Source organism: Macrobrachium nipponense, chromosome 49 (genome assembly GCF_015104395.2).
Source record: "Macrobrachium nipponense isolate FS-2020 chromosome 49, ASM1510439v2, whole genome shotgun sequence".
In the NCBI taxonomy this organism is placed as follows: domain Eukaryota; kingdom Metazoa; phylum Arthropoda; class Malacostraca; order Decapoda; family Palaemonidae; genus Macrobrachium; species Macrobrachium nipponense.
The window spans coordinates 4,661,729-4,682,856 of NC_087224.1; the positions used below are offsets into that span (position 1 = coordinate 4,661,729).

At 35.9% G+C, this 21,128-nt stretch overlaps 1 protein-coding gene across 1 annotated transcript in view; it reads right to left on the bottom strand.

Moving 5' to 3' along the window:
• Nucleotides 1-1,504: 1,504 nt before the first annotated feature.
• Nucleotides 1,505-21,128, bottom strand: part of LOC135205187 (retina and anterior neural fold homeobox protein 2-like) — a 23,881-nt gene continuing 4,257 nt past the window's right edge. Inside the window, 6 exon segments of the mRNA XM_064235551.1 lie at nt 1,505-1,532; nt 2,690-2,738; nt 2,741-2,939; nt 2,942-3,019; nt 3,021-3,044; nt 12,597-12,731. Of these exon segments, the coding sequence (XP_064091621.1) occupies nt 1,505-1,532; nt 2,690-2,738; nt 2,741-2,939; nt 2,942-3,019; nt 3,021-3,044; nt 12,597-12,731 (513 nt within the window).

Genomic DNA, 21,128 nt, shown 5'->3' on the forward strand with positions numbered 1-21,128 from the left:
CACCAGAGTTGAAGAGAAGGAAAGGGAAAAATGGATAAGTATCAAGACCTGAAAATAGAAATAAGAAGGATATGGGATATGCCAGTGGAAATTGTACCCATAATCATAGGAACAATAGGAGGCACGATCCCAAGATCCCTGAAAAGGAATCTAAGAAAACTAGAGGCTGGAGTAGCTCCAGGACTCACCGCAGAAGAGTGTGATCCTAGAAATCGGCGCACATAGTAGAAAAATGATGACTTCTAAGGAGGCAGGATGCAATCCAGAACTCCACCCAGTCGAATAATAATAATAATATAATAATAATAATAATAATAATAATAATAATAATAATAATAATAATAATAATAATAATAATCCAAAGAAAACTCATAATCACATGAGTCAATAAAATAAAATGAAAAAGTAAATCCACGATAATATGTCTGTTTGATCTTGTTATTTAAAATACAAAGCAGAAAGCTTTCGATGGCCTGCACGGTCCATCTGACTATGTATAATTACACACAGTGACCATACAAAAACTTTGTTTTTTGTTTACAAATAGCTTGTTTGAAGATGGGTGGTTGGCTCTTCACGTTATCCCCTCATTCTCCAACGGCAAACCAGCTAATCGCCTAGATCTTCGAAGTGGCGGTTTCGTCTCTTGTATCATTTGGTCTGTTATCCCTGTTACCTGAACGAAAGATGAGGCAGCGGCAGTATCAGTTATTACTCTGCAAGCTTTCTTTCTTATAATCTCTTATAAAATGACAGCAAATTATTTCATTTAAAGTTAAATCTCCTGCATATAATGGCTTTATTACCTTCCATAGAGAGACCCCTGTTAATAATTGCTCCTTTCAAATGAAATAATTTGCTGTCATTTTATAAGAGATTATTACAAAGAAAGCTTGCAGAGTAATAACACCAAAAATCTAGCCACCTCTGATACTGCCGCTGTTTTTATTATCTTCTTTCGTTGTTGCAGGCGCCCAAGCTGCTATAGACAACAGACCAAATATAGAGACGAACCGCCACTTCGAAGATCTAGGCGATTAGCTGGTTTGCCGTTGGAGAATGAGGGGATAACGTGAAGAGCCAACCACCCATCTTCAAACAGGCTATTTGTAAACTAGTCAAAAAACAAAGTTTTTGTATGGTCACTGTGTAGTTATAGTCAGATTGACAAAGGAAGACCGTGCAGGTCATCGAAAGCCTTCTGCTTTGTATTTTAAATAACAAGATCAAAAATAATAATAATAATAATAATAATAATAATAATAATAATATAATCGTAATCAGTGGCCCCTGTGGTAGGCTTGTTCTCTCTCTCTCCAAGATCCAACCGTACAGAAAATAATCATTTTGACAAAGCGTACCCTAATAAATGAATTTGCAATACTATATGACCCATGAAAGTTCTTGATAAATAATAAAAAATATTAAATATATATATATATATATATATATATATATATATATATATATATATATATATATATATATATATATAAATACCCTTTTATCTGAAGTCCTTGTCAGAATCATATCTTTAAAGGAAATGTCATTTAAGGCTTAATAAACCTGTAATGAGACCCTAACTTAAAATGGAAGCGTCTTATCCATTGCTTATTGAAAAATAAATCTCACTATAACATTATTCTCATTAGCCGGCCTTATGTCAGCGTGGTCTTTCGACCCTTTGAACCACCAGCCTGGAAGAGCAGTTGTCAGATTTGGAAGATGAATGAATAAGTATATAATGAAATAATTAAAGAATTAAATAATAAATTTGGAAGATGAATAAATAAATAAATAATAAATTTGGAAAAGAATAAATAAAGTATTAATCAAATAATTCCAAATAAATAATAAATTTGGAAGATGAATAAATAAATAAATAATAAATTTGGAAAATGAATAAATAAGTATAAAATCAAATAATTCCAATAAATAAATCATATATTTGGAAGATGAATAAATAAGGTAAATAATAAAATAATTAAACAATTAATTAATAAATTTGGAAGCAGAATAAATAAGTAAATAGTCAAACGATAAAAAATAAATAATAAATTTGGAAGATAAATAAATAAGCAAAAAATTAAATAAATTAGAATAAATAAATAGTAAAATTGGAAGATAAATAAATAAATAAATAAATAATCAGATAAGAAAATAAATAGTAAATTTGGAAGATAAATAAATAATCCAATAATTTAAATAAACAAATAATAAATTTGGAAGATGAATAAGTAAAAAATCAAATTATTTCAAATAAATGATAAATTTGGAAGATGAATAAATAAACAAATAATAAATTTGGAAGATGAATAAATAAGTAAATAATCAAATAATTTAAATGAATATATAAATAAATTTTGACAGATGAATGAATAAATAATCAATTAATTTAAACAAATAAATAATAAATTAGGAAGATGAATAAATAAGCAAAAATCAAATAATTACACAAATAAATAATGAAATCGGAAGATGAATAAATAAATAAATAAATAAATAAATAAATAAATAAATAATCAAATAAATAAATAAATAATCAAATAAATAAATAAATAAATAAAATAAATAATCAAATAAATGAATAAATAAATCAATAATCAAATAAATAAATAAATAAATAAACAATCAAATAATTAAATAAATAATAAATAAATGAATAATTCAGCACCTTCTGGGAACCCACCTGGTAGCAACGGCCAGCCTGTCAGCCGTCGAGAGATCCGTGGCGGGGTCGAAGCCGGGGAAGCCGTTCGAGGGGCGGAGCTTAGCGCCCTGTCCCCGCCCACTTGCGTGTCGGAGGCGGCAGCAGGCGGCGGCGGGGAGGGGAGGAGACGGCAAGGGGGCGGCTTGGCTCCGCCCCCCTTGGGGAGGGCTGGCTGGGGGTCCGGCGGAGGACGGGGGGGCGGAGGGGGGTTCTGGGAGCGCGTGAGCCCACGCAAGGAGGCGATAATCCCAGGTAGCGGAGTCTCCAAGCATCCTGGACGAACTGCATTCGGGTCTGTTTCCGCCACTTGGGCTCTCCTGTTCTGGAACCACACCTGTTTTGGGGTGAGGGGGGGCGGGAGGGGGTAGATAAATAATCACAAAGAGAAGTCATGTTGTGGGATTCATTGGACCGGGTGGTTCGTCCAGGAACCGGACATCACAATTTCTCATTCAAATTTCTTTGAACTTGGATCTTCAGGTTTTGTAGGGACAAGCGTTATCCAAAAAACAGCAAAGAATTCAAGAAGTTAGAGGCAGTATGGCTATTACAATCGCCTATATATATATATATATATATATATATATATATATATATAGATATATATATATATATATATATATATATATATATATATATATATATATATATATATATATATATATATAATATATATATATATATATATATATATATATATATATATATATATATATATATATATATATATATATATATATATATATATATATATATATATATTATATATATATATATATATATATATGTATATATAAATATACATATATATATATATATATATATATATATATATATATATATATATATATAGTATGTATGTATGTATGTATATTTATATATATATATATATATATATATATATATGATATATATATATATATATATTATATATATATATATATACATAATGTATAATTTACGCATATATTCACAATGTTCAAAGCCTTTAAAGCTCCTTGATATTTATGTATAATTCATACAGATTTTCACAATGTTCCAAGACCTGGAAAGTCCACATATACATTAACGTTTAATTATGTACGTTTTCATATTCCAAGACCTGTAAAGTCCATATACATTGACGTCTAATTATGTATATTTTCACATTCCAAGGTCTGTAAAGTCTATGTATATTAACGTCTAATTATGTATGTATTTTCATATTCCAAGGCCTGTAAAATCCATGTATATTAACATCTAATTAAGTATATTTTCATATTCCAAGACCTGTAAAATCCATGTATATTAACGTCTAATCATGTATATTTTCATATTCCAAGCCCATATTTATTAACGTCTCATTATGTATATTTCCATAATGTCCCAAGACCTTTAAAGACCATACATATCCACGTATAATCCATATACATTTCCATAAATTTCTAAGACTTCCTTCAAGGTCTTTACACAATCTATACCACCTTTTCAAAACGTATAATATAATTCATACATAGGATTTCTCAAGCCCCGTTTTATATTTCACATAAACTTTTTTCACGGCCCATAAAAATAAGTTGTTTCCTTAGAACCTTCTCTAGAGCCTATATGATCTATAAACATTTCTGAAAAGGCTTAAGATCTAAGCCATTGATTGCTATAAACCCACGTGATTTGGAAACCACAGACTTAATTAATTGATGACGCGTAACAGAGCTTATATATGCTTGATCCTGCTCTGTGAGCAAGAGCCCAGAGAGCTTACTTCGGCTGCTTTTTGAGCAAGAGCCCGTGATGGTAAGAAGCCAGCTCGATCAGAAACAAGAGAAACGACGTATCGATACAATAGACTGTTTGTTAAAGCTCCCTTTGATAAGAGAGAATTGGAAAACACAACCGCCAAATGACACCTATACAAATATTTCGATGGAAAGAAACGCAAGGCCCCAACGGATCTGGAATCTGGAAAGGATGTATCGCCTTTGTGCTGGAATATGGAATTTAGGGCAAAGACGAAGAGCTGGGGCCTATGAGGTCACTCAGCGCTGAGAGGAAAACCGAGAGTAGAGAGGTTTTGAAAGGTGTAACAGGAGGAAAACCTCAAAGCAGTTACGCTATGAAACAATTGTTAGATGGTGGATAGCAAGGTGGAAGAGAGAGAATACGAAAGGAGGTATAGTAAAATGGTATTTTTCCATTGCATGAAACCAGTGGTTATTCAGCAACGGGACCAACGGCTTGACGTGACTTCCGAACCACGTCGAGATTCGTGAACTTCTATCACCAGAAATACACATCTCCGACCCCTCAATGGAATGGCCGAGAATCGAATTAGCTGTCACCGAGGTGGCACGCCCACACCATACCGACCACGCCACTGAGGTGCTATTTCTAGCAGGTGAATTTCGACTTCCACATTTGCGTTTCATTTGTTTTCACACGGAACTTTTATCTGTCAACATTTTTATTGATATAACTTCGCTTTCCAAGAGCCACTCTTGTATTATGGTTTGTTGAAATGAGATTATAATTTTTTTTTTCTATCACAGTCCTCCTCCTATTCGACTGGGTGGTATTTATAGTTTGGGGTTCCGGGTTGCATCCTGCCTCCTTAGTAAGGAGTCCAATCACTTTTCTCACTCTGTGCGCCGTTTCCAGGAACACACGCTTCTGCATGAGTCCTGGAGCTACCTCGGCCTCTATAGTTTTTCCAGATTCCTTTTCAGGGATCTTGGGATCGTGCCTCCTAGTGTTCCTATATGGGTACAATTTCCACTGGCGTATTTATTATTATTATTATTATTATTATTATTATTATTATTATTATTATTATTATTATTATTATTATTCAGAAGATGAAATATATTCATGTGGAACAAGCCCACCAAAGGGGCCACTGACTTGAAATTCGTTTTTAAGCTTCCAAAGAATATTATGGTGTTCATTCAATGTCGTTCGTGGTGGTACGTTTCAATTTCCTAATGACAGCAGTTATGACTTGGACGTCTTTCGTCAATTTTTCACAAGTTGTTTTTCGAAAGAGAACTTTCACTTAATCGATTGATCTCTGATCCCCTTCATCTGCCGAGAGCGAGCATGGATTCGTTGAGCAAACAACAACGATATGGAATAACTGTTTAGCCTCGCTGTCCAACTCCTCACTTCCAGAGGTTCCTTTGTTCGTCACACGGTCGGGCTGTGGAACAGTTCAAAAATAGGGTTCGTCTTCTGAATAATATAATAAATAATAATAATAATAATAATAATAATAATAATAATAATAATAATAATAATAATAATAATAATAATAATAAGCTGGAGGAATTCGTACGCGTTTCTTCTGCAAGAACTTCAGGTCATGACGGCCCCTCTCTCTCTCTCTCTCTCTCTCTCTCTCTCTCTCTCTCTCACGAAGGAGAAGTCCCCCTTGTGGTGTCACAGCGTCGAGGACACAACCGAACCCGAAAGAAGACACATGGCGCGGAGAGCGGAAGGTGGATGGGGTACCGGCGCCCCCGCCCCTCCAGCAGCATCTCCTAATAAGATGATGTGTTGATGAGGAGAGGCCTGCCTCTCTCTCTCTCTCTCTTCTCTCTCTCTCTCTCTCTCTCTCCTTTCATCACCAATTATCCTCGTTATCAAAATTAATAGCTGCTGCCTTTTTCCTCCCCATCTATTGGATGACGTAACTATTGTAATTTTTTTAATTTATTTATTTTTCTTCTTCTTCTTCTTCTTCTCCTTTTTTTTTGTATTCTAAAGACTCCTTTTGTATACAACCCTTGAAGAAAAATACTTCGGCCTGAGTGACGTCACAATGTACGTACGTACGTACGTGTGTGTGTTTGTTTGTTGAAGGTTGCGTCCTATCCAGGGGAACTGAGTTCGCTCGAGTTTCGTAGTAGTTTTTCTTGAATCGCTTCTTTTTTGTCTTTATTTGTTTTTGTGTGTATTTTTATTTCTTTATTCATTTTGTCTTTATTCGCATTTGACTTTATTCACTTTTGTCTCTATTCATTTGTTTCTTTATTTCTGTCTTAATTAATTCTTGCCTTGATTCATTTTTGTCTATTATTTTATGTCTTGATTCACTTGTGTCTTTATTCACTTTCCGTCTTTAATAATTTTTGTCATTATTCACGTTTGTCTTTATTCATTTTAGTCTTTATTTCTCTATTCATTTTTGTCTTGATTCACTTTTGTCTTTATTTATTTTTTGTCTTGATTCCCTTTTGTATTTATTATTTTTGTCTTGATTCACTTTTGTATTTATTATTTTTTGTCTTGATTCACTTCTGTCTCTTAATTCTATTTTTTGTCTTCAAATTCTCAGTTCATTCTTTTTAAAGATGAGATACAACTTTTAATTCGAAATACAATAAAAAAACTAGCCTGAGGTACTGAGGCTAGGGCTGAAACCAATTTGGTACGTTTGATGACTGGAGGGTGGATGATCAAGATAACAATTTGCAGCCCTCTAGCCTCATAAGATTTTAAGGTCTATCGAGAATTAGGAAGGGCCTCGGCATTCCATGATTAGCAATGACCAACCATTCCCTTGGAATTAGCATCTCTGGAAGGTGGCCGCCATAAGTTAGGCCAAAGACCAAGCGATGGGCCCTATGAGGTCATTCAGCGCTAAAAGGGAAATAGACTGTAAAAGGTTTGAAAGGCGTAACAGGAGGAAAGCCTCTCATATAAAAGGAGGTACAGTAAAAAGGAATGAAAGGGGTTGCCAGCTAGGAGCCTATATGTATAAGGAAGTGACGTTGCAAAGATCCTGAAGTAATAATGCCTACAGTGACACTACGCCAAAATCGCGATGGCGAAACGAATCTGTACGAGAAGGAAGGCCAACTCCTGGGGCCATTTCTTGCAAGTTCTCTGAGATACTAGGTAAAAAAAAGTAAAAATAAAAGGAGCAAAATCGCTAAGCGTGGGTCTCAAAACTACTAGGTGTTAAAAAAAAAAAAAAAGGAAAATAAGCCAAGCGTCGGTTGCTAAGGAACTGCTTATACGCTTTTCGGTTAGCTTAGAAGCAGCTATATAGCTCTAAGCAACAACGCCTCTGCCTGCCATGAAGCAACACCGCCCGCCCGTTGTGGGTCTAAACGGAAACAATTGACCATCAATAGAGGACCCAGCCCTAATTAGGGAATTCCCAGCTGGTACGAGACTTCATCACGAAACTTCCCCCAAACAGTTGTTGTTATGTTCGGATATGCAGTTGATTACGCCGAACAGTCATTGTGTCCGTAGTCAGATCGAAGCTCCTTTTGAGAGAGAGAGAGAGAGAGAGGAGAGAGAGAGAGAGAGAGAGAGGCTAGTTAATACGTTGTGTCTGTGAAGCATATACAACACTGTTACATCGACCGATACACTGAAGAACAGTTTCGAAGAGAGAGAGAGAGAGAGAAATTACACGAATAGTTTTCGGATAAGGTGAGCAACAGAATGCAATAATAATTCCCCCAAGAGAGAGAGAGAGAGAGAGAGAGAGAGAGAGAGAGAGAGAGAGAGAGAGAGAGAGAGCATTCCTGGCCCCTGTGGAGCAAACAGCGCCATTACCGATCAAGCCAGCAAACAGCTTCATCAGCAATTGAGTTAACGCTATACAACCATTCCCGTCCCCTAACAAAAAAAAGCAATACAAAGACAGTTCCAACTCACTTCTTCATCTTTCTCTACTACAAGTCTACAGAGGCGGTTATACAAAACCTCAAAAATTTTAGAATACCTGTCGCGCAGACAGTTATCGGTTCAAGAGCGAAACTCCCATCGGTTCCAAAGCAAATCCTTTATCATCAATATGATTATCGTCCGGAACAATTTAATCCCGTGGAGAGCGCTTCTTAATAAGCACTCTATTTCTATACAGCCAATTGGATTATTGAATTTTTACGCCAACGGCCAAGCGTTGGGACCTGTGAGGTCATTAGCGCTGAAACGGAAATTGACAGTAAAAGGTTTGAAAGGTGTAAGAGGAGAACCTCAAAGCAGTTGCACTATGAATCAATTGTTAGGAGAGGGTGGAAAGTAAGACGGAAGAAAGAGAATATGCAAGGAGATACAGTAAAATGAATGAAAGGGGTTGACAGATTCAAATGCTTCATTTAATCCATTTATGCCTAATCTCCTCTCTCTCTCTCTCTCTCTCTCTCTCTCTCTCTCTCTCTCTCTCTCTCTTTTACACTCAAAACGATTAATTTTTTTATCTATATTTTTCATCTTCAAGACATAATTCATTGTTGTGTTTATCCAAAAATGAAATAATACCTAATAAAATATTACACGTCATATAAAAAAATTAATTACGTCTAATTATCGAATGACGAAATAAAAAAAATGAATTATGTCTAGGCTATGAAATTATAAATAAAAAAAAATTGTCTGGAATGTTATAAAATCATTAAATAAAAATTATGAATGATGTAAAGGAGATATATAGTAGCATAAATAAAAAATTATGAATTACGACTAAAAGTTTACAAAAGGATAAATAAAATATATATACATAAATGAATAAATGACTTAATTTAGCAAGTTATTCAGCAGCCATTTTGCCAGCTCCCTCTTCTAAATGCATCCTAAGGGTTGGGACTCCGCTCTCTCTCTCTCTCTCTCTCTCTCTCTCTCTCTCTCTCTCTCTCTCTCTCTCTCTCAAAACTAATTCCCTCCGTAAACCATTTCCATTACTCTCACTTCTTATCGCCTTCGTCATCCCCGTCCTGATTCAAATCAGCCTTTTCAATTCTCCTTCCCATTTCTCTCTCTCTCTCTCTCTCTCTCTCTCTCTCTCTCTCTCTATTTCCCATTGCGCCGTGATCATCTTTGCAGTCACTTTCATTTCTGCCTTTCTTTCCTCGCATCACAAAACACACACACACACAGAGTTGCTCTGAGGGAACGCCCCCTTTTCTGTCATAAATCCGACGACGTCTAATTCGGGCGGGAAAAAAATCCTCCTGATGAATCCACTCACGAAAGAGAAAGCGACGAGAATAATAATAAACAAATAAAACTCCCAAGTCGTCCATCGTCATCATCAGCAGCAGCAGCAGCAGCAGCGGCGGCAGCAGCGGCGGAGGCGGTGGTGGCGGCGACGGTATAAGGCGGCAGAAGCAGCCTTATACACTGAATCGTTCATCCAATCGTCTCTGCTCATACTTGTATATCTCATTTCTCTCTCTCTCTCTCTCTCTCTCTCTCTCTCTCTCTCTCTTCAGCACATTTATCTCATTTCCTATACTCTATCTCATTCCCCAATTTGATCTTATTTTCTTCTGCTCTCTCTCTCTTTCCCCGACATCTTTATGTCATTTCCTTCTGCTCACTCTCTGTGGGGCAGGGCTTTATCTCATTTCATTTACCCCCTCACCTCTCTGTCTCCCACCCCCCGGCCCTCCTCCTCTTCCCCCCCCACCCCCCAACCCCACAAAACCCCCCGCCCCTCCCAGGGCACCTTGAAAAGAGCAACGCCGCGCCGTTGAAGGATCTTAGCAAAATTAAATTGAATGAGGCGTGAGAGAGAGAGAGAGAGGAGAGAGAGAGAGAGAGAGAGAGAGAGAGAGAGAGAGTCCAAAAGAGTTTTTACCCGATTATTAAAATGTTCCCTTTGTCGAGATTTAACACGAACTTTCTTCCTTTCTTTCTCCTTCTCTTCTTCTTCTTCTTCTTCTTCTTCTTCTTCTGCCTCTTGAGCATTGTGGGCAAAAAGGACTACGGCAGTCGGAGATGTGTGTGTGTGTGTGTGTGTGTGTGTGCGAGGGCGGACGGGAACCCCCCCCCAACCCCCCCCCCCCCCCCACCCGATGGGGGTAGGGGGGTTAAGGGGCGTTTACTGTGGGCGTCTGCGTTAGAGGCACACACATACGCTCAGTGTCATCGTCGGCGGCAATTATTTGCAACTGGAGAGAGAGAGAGAGAGAGAGAGAGAGAGAGAGAGAGAGAGAGAGAGAGAGAGAGAGAGAGAAATGGTACGCTAAGAATGAGACGGGGCCCTTTCATAGTGCCACGGGTCTTCCATAGTTCCATGTGGCTTCCATAGTGCCACAGGGCACCCATAATGCCACGGTGCTTCCACAGTGCCACGAGGCTTCCACATTTATTATGCTCATCTATTCCCAATTAGCGTCTGAATCGAACACAGACATATATACAAATCAGTTGTGATTAACATTTTACTGGCAGTCATTCTATCTTTCGCCACCTACGAGAGGGTATCCTCTAATCAATGCTGGTCTTTCCAACAACTCTTGGCACGCAATTTGCACGTATAATATTTGTTCACGGAACTTCGTGTAATATTTGGGTATCCGTGAGGTGCCTGCTTGCAGTCGTAATACTGACGACAGCACAGGGAAAGGGATACTGTCCCGTTGTCATGGATGAACTAGTGACAGCTTAAAACCAAAAGAATATTGTCCCGTTGTCATGGATGCAATAGTAACAAACTGACTACATTAAAAACAAAAAGAATATTGTCCCGTTGTCATGGATGAACTAGTAACAACTGACATCTTAAAACGAAAAGAATATTGTCCCGTTGTCATGGATGAACTAGTAACAACTGACATCTTAAAACGAAAAGAATATTGTCCCGTTGTCATGGATGAACTAGTAACAACTGCATCTTAAAACGAAAAGAATATTATCCGTTGGTCACGGATGAACTAGTAACAACTGACATCTTAAAACGAAAAGAATATTGTCCCGTTGTCATGGATGAACTAGTAACAACTGACATCTTAAAACGAAAAGAATATTGTCCCGTTGTCACGGTGATAAAGAGTAACAAACTGACACTCTTAAACGAAAAGCCATATTGTCCCGTTGTCATGGATGCAATAGTAACAACTGACATCTTAAAAACCAAAAGAATATTGTCGTTGTCATGGATGAAATAGTAACAACTGACATCTTAAAACCAAAAGAATATTGTCCCGTTGTCATGGATGAACTAGTAACAACTGACATCTTAAAACCAAAAGAATATTGTCCCGTTGTCATGGATGAACTAGTAACAACTGACAGCTTAAAACCAAAAGAATATTGTCCCGTTGTCGTGGATGCAATAGTAACAACTGACATCTTAAAACGAAAAGAATATTTTCCCGTTGTCATGGATGAACTAATAACAACTGACATCTTAAAACGAAAAGAATATTGTCCCGTTGTCATGGATGTAATAGTAACAACTGACATCTTAAAACCAAAAGAATATTGTCCCGTTGTCATGGATGCAATAGTAACAAACTGACATCTTAAACCAAAAGAATATTGTCCCGTTGTCATGGATGCAATAGTAACAACTGACATCTTAAAACTTAAAAACGAAAAGAATATTATCGTTGTCATGGATGAAACTAGTAACAACTGACATCTTAAAACCAAGAGAATATTATCCCGTTGTCATGGATGTAATAGTAACAACTGACATCTTAAAACCAAAAGAATATTGTCCCGTTGTCATGGATGCAATAGTAACAACTGACATCTTAAAACCAAAAGAATATTGTCCCGTTGTCATGGATGAACTAGTAACAACTGACATCTTAAAACGAAAAGAATATTTTCCCGTTGTCATGGATGAACTAGTAACAACTGACATCTTAAAACCAAAAGAATATTGTCCCGTTGTCATGGATGAACTAGTAAGAACTGACATCTTAAAACCAAAACAAAAAGAATATTGTCCAATTTGTCGTGGATGTAACAACTGACATCTTAAAACAAAAAGAATATTGTCCCGTTGTCATGGATGAACTAGTAAAGCTGAAGGCGCAAAACCATAAAGGGAAACTGTCCCGTTGCCATGGATGAAATAACCTAAAATCGTGCAAACCTAATCTAAGCTTTTTGTCGTCAAAGGACGTCACTTTCTCCTCCCCAAAGCCTCTCCTCTTACCTGGACACGAGCCTCCGAGAGGTTGATCCTGCAGGCGACTTCCTCCCTCAGAAATACGTCGGGATAGTGAGTCCTCTGGAACAGTGCTTCCAGTTCACTGAGCTGCTGGGCGGTGAAAGTCGTCCTGTTGCGTCGCTGGAAAAAAAAAACCGAAGATGCCAAAATCACTTTGAGTTATTTTTCAATACGGGAATGGAACATGAAATATAAGTCTAACCCGAAGCGCTGGGACCTATGAGGTCATGCGGCTGTGAAAGGAAAATTGACAGTAGAAAAGTTTTGAAAGGTGTAAAAAGAAGGAAAACTCGCGGCAGAGGATGGAAAGTAAGATGGAAGAAAACGAATACGAAAGGAGGTAAAGTAAAATGAATTAAAGGGGTTGCAGCTAGGGGTCGAAGGGACGCTGCAAAGAACCTTCAGTAATGCCTACAGTGCACCGCATGAGGTGCACTGACGGCACCTACCCCCTTTTCAATACAGGGTATTCCAGAACTCAAAAATGCGACCAGACAAATATTAGTTAGGACTTTTATATGTGAAAAATTTATGTTTTGTAAATGAGATTTTATTTACGATTCGTTGGTCAATTTACGAGAAAAATTTATATAGTTTTTATAAAGGAAACTTAGTAATTTTCCAGCTAAAATTTCTTGAGAGAGAGAGAGAGAGAGAGAGAGAGAGAGAGAGAGAGAGAGAGAGGAACAATGACAAGACAAAGTTATAACATTTTAGCAAGGAGAATAACTATATATAATACTGGATGTTAAAAAAATTATACGAGAGAGAGAGAGAGAGAGAGAGAGAGAGAGAGAGAGAGAGAATAAAAAATATAACCCGATGTTATGGAAATAAAGCTCATTTGCATAAATTGATAATAATAAGAATAAAGTAAAAATTTGCAAGCGAGTTTTCTGTACATCGTAAATTCAAGGCTCATACCTTTCGGTATGAGCTGCTGCCCATGAAACTCTAACCACGAATCGGTGGTGGCCTGGCCTCTATCGTTTCTAACTTTAAACTTAAATAAAATCAAAAGGACTGAGGCTAGAGGGCTGCAATTTGGTATGAACGATGACTGGAGGGTGGTTGATCGGCATACCAATTTGCAGCCCTCTAGCCTCAGCGGTTTTCAAGATCTGAGGGTTTTCAGAGAAAATAGTAATCTCTATGATAGTTTTCTTTTGCGGAGGAATAATAATAATAATAAAAATAATAATAATAATAATAATAATAATAATAATAATAATAATAATAATAATAATAATAATAATAATAATAATAATAATAATAATCATGAAGAAAGTATTACTCATCGATGTCACAATACCACGGGACACCAGAGCAGATGAGAAAAAAAAATTGATAAGTACCAAGACCTGAAAATAAAAATAAGAAGGATATGGGATAGTGGAAATTGTACCCATAATCATAAGAACACTAGGAGGCACGATCCCAAGATCCCTGAAAGGTAACCTGGAAAAACTATAGAGGCTGAAGTAGCTCCAGGACTCATGCAGGAGAGTGTGATCCTGGAAACGGTGCACAGAGTAAGAAAAGTGATTGGACTCCTTACTAAGGAGGCAGGATGCAACCCGGAACCCCACACTATAAATACTACCCAGTCGAATAGGAGGAGGACTGTGATAAGACAATAAATGAATAAATAAAATAAATAAATAAAATAATAGTAATAATAATAATAATACGAAAGTAAAATTAAGACATTATTCCCTCACGATTTGTATATCAATACGTATCTTATTATTATTATTATTATTATTATTATTATTATTATTATTATTATTATTATTATTATTATTATTATTATTATTACTATTATATTATTATTATTAAGATGAACCCAGTGATTTGAAATTCAAGCTTCCAAGGAATATGACGTCCATTAAAAAGTAACAGAAGGTAATAGGATTTATACACAAACAAAGATTAGAAATTAACACAGAAAAAGCTCGCGAAGAAACAAAAATAAAAGGAGAAAAGGAAGGCAAAAAAGAATCCGATAATTTAGTTGCAACCAGATTCTGAGAGAGAGAGAGAGAGAGAGAGAGAGAGAGAGAGAGAGAGAGAATCTTAACTTTCTCTGACTGACGCAGTAGCAGTTTTCAAACCCAAACTTGAGTGGAGTATATTCTACGATGGAGAGAGAGAGAGAGAGAGAGAGAGAGAGAGAGAGAGAGAGAGAGATGGACTCATGTGAGGCACCTCTAATGTCTACCAGAGAGTTGCTCGTACATCTTCCGGTATATTTTGCATCTTCCAATCTTGGATGGTCTGGGATGCAGCTTAGATATTTGTCGAGCTTATTCTTAAACACATCTACGCTCACTCCTGTTATATTCCTCAGATGAGCGCTCTGGCAACGCATTGAATAGACGCTGCATTGTCGATGCTGGTTCGTAGTGGATTAATGTCCTGTGTGCTTTCCTTAGTTTTCCTGGTATGGTTTTGGCCACTATTAATCTACCTCTGCTTGCTCTTTCTGATATTTTTAGCTCCATGATGTTTTCGGCAGTTCCTTCTATCTGTTTCCATGCCTGTATTATCACGTAGCGTTCTCTTCTCCTTTCCAGACTTTATAATTTTAAAAAATTGTAGTCTTTCCCAGTAGTCAAGATCCTTAACTTCTTCTATTCTAGCTGTAAAGGACCTTTGTACACTCTCTATTTGTGCAATATCCTTTTGATAGTGTGGGTACCATATCATATTGCAATATTCAAGTGGACTACGAACATATGTTTTATAAAGCATAATCATGTGTTCAGCTTTTCTTGTTTTGAAGTACCGTACTAACATTCCCATTTCCCATTTTTGCTTTGAATTTTGCCAAAAGAATTGCTATTTGATAATTGCATGACATGTTCCTATTCATCATCACACCAAGGTCTTTAACTGCTTACTTATTAATGATTGTCTCGTTATTAGGTCCCCTATATGCATATAGCTTTCCTTCTCTATCTCCATAATTTATTGATTCAAATTTATCAGAGTTAAATACCATCCTATGTACCTCTGCCTATTCATATACTTTGTTAAGGTCTCTTTGTAGCGCGTTCCTATCTTCATCACAAGTAATTTCTCTACTTATTCTTGTGTCATCGTCGAAACTACTCACTACCGAGTCCTTAACATTACTGTCTATGTCTGCAATCATAATAACAAACAGCAATGCAGCTAACACCGTACCTTGTGGCACACCGGATATTACCTTAGCTTCATCCGATTTCTCATCATTTGCAATAACTATCCGTTTTCTGTTGTGTCAAAATTCTTTTATCCATCTTCCTACTTTGTCCACTATATTATATTTTCTAATTTTCTTCGCTAATATATTATGGTCTACCTTCTCAAAAGCTTTTGGAAAGTCTAGATAAACCACATCTGTTTCTTTTCCATTTATCATATATTTATATATGTTCTCACGGTGGACTAACAGTTGGGTTTGTGTACTTTTTCCAGGTACAAAACCATATTGTCCTATATTAAACGTTTCATAATATTTTTCTTCATTACCCTTCCATACACTTTCATAATATATGATGTTAGACTCTCAGGTCTATAATTACTTGCCTCTAGTCTTGATCCACTTTTGAAAGTAGGGGTAATATATGCTAATTTATGCTCATCATAAATCTTTCCTGTGACTACACTTTGCCTTAATAATATTGCAAATGGCTTTGCGATAGAATGAACTACTTTCTTTAACAAAATGGCAGGGACACCATCTGGCCCAGCTGCTGATCCATTTTTAATTTCATTAATAGCCTGCACAATATCGGCTTCATTAATATCTGTCTGATAAATATTCACTATTTTCATCCCTTATTTCTGTATCATTATCTTCATTATCAATTCTAGGGGTGAATTCTCTCTTATATCGTTCTGCTAATATGTTGCATATTTCCTTTTTTTCATTTGTTAATCTCCCTTCATTTCTTAGAGGGCCTATTTCTACTCTTCTTTTATTTATATTTTTCGCATAATGTGTACAATAGTTTGGGGTTTTGCTTGATATTTATTAGGGTTTTTTCTTCCAAGTCCCATTTTTCATTTTTCTTTTGATTGTATAATCTTTTGTTTCTGCATTTTTCTATCTCACTTTTTAGTTCCATCACTTTCCATGCATTCTTTTCTTTTGCAAGACCTTTTTTCCACTTTCTGATTTTTCTGGAACAAGATCCTTCTGTCTCTTGGTATGCATGACTGATGTTTACTTTCCAATTCTTCGGTAGGTATATTTATCCACTATTTTCTCTAATATATATTATATATCCGTATTTATCTGTATATCACACTTACGAATATGTTATCCCAATCTTTGTTTAATTCTTCATTTTATTTCTGACCATTTGATATTCTTACGGTAGTAAAGTTGTATTTTTCCATATTCCTTCCCACTTTTTCATCTCTTGCTTATCTCTGTTTTCACTTGCTTTGGAATGGACTGTTAATTCTCTGACATTATGGTCTGAAATACTCGCATTATAAACTATTATTTCTTTAACATAATTCACCTCGTTCACAAATACTAGGTCTAAAGTATTTTCCTTTCTTGTTGGCAGGTGATTTATTTGTTGAATGTTGTATCTAGTAAAATATCTAATAGCTTTTCGAATTGCCTCTTATCTTCTGCACTACTATTACTCTCTTTTTTATATGGTATAAATAGAACCACAATCCCCTATTTTCGTTCTTTCCAGTCTACAAAAGGAAAGTTAAAGTCTCCGGATAGGAGAATATTCCAGTCTTTGTGATTTCTACATATATCATCCAATTTTTCGATTATTGTGTCAAAGTCTTTAGTATTAGGGGGTCTATATATTGCTATGTTCATTAATTTTTCAGATTCAAATTCTAACGCTCTTAATTCATATTCTGAGTTACTATATTTCTCAAATATTTGCCTTGTTTTATGTCTCTCCCATATATTGCGGTTCCCCCTTGATTCCTATTTGTTCTATCTGATCTATAAGTTTGGAACCCCTTTATTTGATCATCATTCCCAGTCTCTTGGGAATACCAGGTTTCACTTATATTCATTATATCTATTTTTTATTTCAGTTTGAGTTAGTTCTTCTAAGAGCTCTATTTTTCTTTTTGAGTTACTTGTAACTAGACCCTGTGCATTCATCACTATGATGGTTTGCGTGTTATCACTTCATTTAATATGGGTAATGATACGGATTTTCCTACGTCTCTCTCCTGTTCTGGTATGTTGTTTTTTTCTTCATTTCCAGAAATTCTGACATTAAAAAATCCAACTTTTCCAATATATTTGATCTTCCTTCATCACAATTATTCATTTTGTGATTGAATCTGCAATTTTCTCCGTATCTGCACCATCCCCTGGCATCGTATATACAGTTCTTGTTCCTTGCACTGTATCTTGGAGCTGATGCTTGCATATTCTTTGCTGACATTCCATAGCGCGGTGATGACTTGTTTTTTTTTTTTTCTTTTCCTCATGTTCTTTGTTCCTCTCTTTATTTGTTTCTTTTCTATTTTGGATTTTATTATTTAACTGATTTTGATTCATGGCCAAAGGGTGCATATATTTACATTTCTTGTTGAACTTACATCCTTTTCCTCCTTTCAAGTTTTTGTATATTTTTGGATGTAGATCTCTGCATTCAACCTCATAGCCGTCTAGTTATGCTAATTTGCCATAAATCACATAATTGTGACATACCTTGGGATGTCTGTGGTAACATCTTTCACTGAATCTGAGAGAGAGAGAGAGACAGAGAGAGAGAATCTTAAAACTTTCTCTGACTGACGCAAGTAGCAGTGTTCAAGCCTAAACATTATGTGTAGTATATTCTACGATGGAGAGAGAGAGAGAGAGAGAGAGAGAGAGAGAGAGAGAGAGAGAGAGAGAGAGAGAGTCTTCTAACTTTCCCTGACGCAGTAGCAGTAGCAGGTATCAAGCGAAAACAAATTCGAAAGTATTTTGTCACAAGACGGAATATATATATCAGACGAACGAAGTAGTATAAGAACAGGTGTAAAAACTTTGTATGGGGAACAATGCGTCGCCGACACCCACCTGAAAAGACAGATAATTAAACTGAAGTTTGTTCGTTTGTCTGTTTTTTCTAAGGACGTCGTTTTGGGAAGAAGCATAAAAAGGTAGAGTTTTGGATATTATTGGGAAAAACGAGGACTTTGATAACGAAAGAAAGACGGTGACAACTTTTGGTAATGAGGATATCCTATATGAGAGAGAGAGAGAGAGAGAGAGAGAGAGAGAGAGAGAGAGAGAGAGAGAGAGAGAGGCTTGCTAAAATCCGCGGTCGAATAGCGCACTGTTTCGCCAATGAAAATTAAAATAAGTACACTATATTTTATTAGAAATAATAGTTCTGTAATGTTTAACATTCGCATTTTCCATGGCTTAATTAGTGTGTTACAACTTTCTTTCTTTCTTTTTTTTTTTTTTTTTAGTTTACATCTTGTATTACAAGCTCATAATATTATTATTATTATTATTGTTGTTGTTATTATTATTATTATAGGTTTATCAAAGTCCTCTAATTCGACTGGGTGGTATTTATAGTGTGGGGTTCCGGGTTGCATCCTGCCCTCCTTAGGAGTCCATCATCTTCTTACTAGTGCGCCGCTTTCTAGGATCACACTCTTCTGCATGAGTCCTGGAGCTACTTCGGCCTCTAGTTTTTCCAGATTCCTTTTCAGGGATCTTGGGATCGTGCCAATTATTATTATTATTATTATTTATTATTATTATTATTATTACTATTAGTTATTATTATTATTATTATTAGTTATTATTATTATTATATTATTATTTATTATTATTCAAAAGATGAACCATATTCATATGGAACATACCCACCAAAGGGGCCACTTACTAGAATTTGAAGCTTCTAAAGAATATTGGTGCTCATTTGAAACAAGCAATAGAAAGTAATAAGAAATACAGAAATAAAGAGATCAGCCATTAGAAAAACAAAATTAAGCTGATAAATAAACAGGTAAAATTGTAAGTCATCAATTATACAAAATACAGCAGGAGGATAGTATCGAATAACGCGACTTGTACAAGAGCTTTCCCCAAGAGATTCAAATCAAAGTCAGTACTTAACCAATTGAGTTCAGTCTAATCAGAGAGTCTTCATATTTCCATTTAAGACTCAAATCTGACATGTAGGAAGTCCACATGTACAAAGCATCATGATACTTGGCTTACTATTCAGACGTCAATCAGAAAGTCTTCATGTTTCCATTTTAGACTCAAATCTGACATGTAGGAAGTCTAGATGTACAAAGCATCATGATACTTGGCTTAATGTTTAGACGTCAAAGCATCTAATCGGTTTCATTGACAATTTAAATGTAGCTTGAAGCCAGTCAGAGGATTTTCAAAGGTTCAAATACAGCATTTTTCATGGGAATTTTGAATGTAGCATAAAACCTTTTTTTTTTTCGATTTCTTGCAAAGACTCAAAACAAATTCTCTTCTACTAAATGTATCTATAGGCCTGGATAAGGTTATAACTACTAAGATCCCTTAACAGTACTAAATGTATCTATAGGTCTGGTTTAAGATTTGCTACCAACACTCCTCAACATTACTTTTGCTCTTTATCATCCTTAGAGCGATTTTGGGTTTAAGCAAAATACATTATGATTCTGAGAGCGATTTTGGGTTCGTGCGGTACCCATTATGATCCTACGAGAGATTTTGGGTTTGGGCAATACCCATTATGATCCTGAGAGCGATTTTGGGTTTGGGCAATACCCATTATGATCCTGAGAGCGAATCTGGGTTTTGGCAATGCCTATTCTAATCCTGAAGGCAATTTTGGGTTTGGGAAATACCCATTATAACTAAGACCGGTTACAACCAAGAGATGTATAGTGTGGTATTGGCTATACCGATTATAATCCATAATTATTCATCAAAATTCTACAAAATTTGATCGAGTATAGAAGGGAAATAAGGGTCATACTCATTTCTGTAGTTATTTCTTTTTTTATATATCTTGCATCTGCTCTCTGATTTCGAATTGAAGAACAGAGGAAGAACGAGACTGAACTTCTTCGCGGTTCAAGAATAACTCTTGACCCCGATTATCACGTCCAACATTTGAGAAAGAAAGGCAAAGAACAAGAATAAAGAACAAGAATGTTCTAAAGATAACCTGAGTTGTGTTTCAAGCATCTGAAAGGAAAACATTGGGGTTTATTCAATTATATGTAACGCAGATAACGGATATATATGATATCATCAATCAAACCAACAATACGAACCTGTAAGTATGTGTGTGATGAATATTAACAAGGCGTCATCCGACCGCCAGCTTACTCGGGGAGCATGCTAAAACCTACGGTAAAATAGAGCTTTCACCAACGAAAATTGGAATAAATACGCTACATTTTATTGGAAATCATTTCTGTGTACTGTTTAACATGCGCATTATTTATTTTTTTTTTACATTCAATTCTAATAAATCAATCATAAATATCATATACTGAAATTCCTGTATCTTTAAC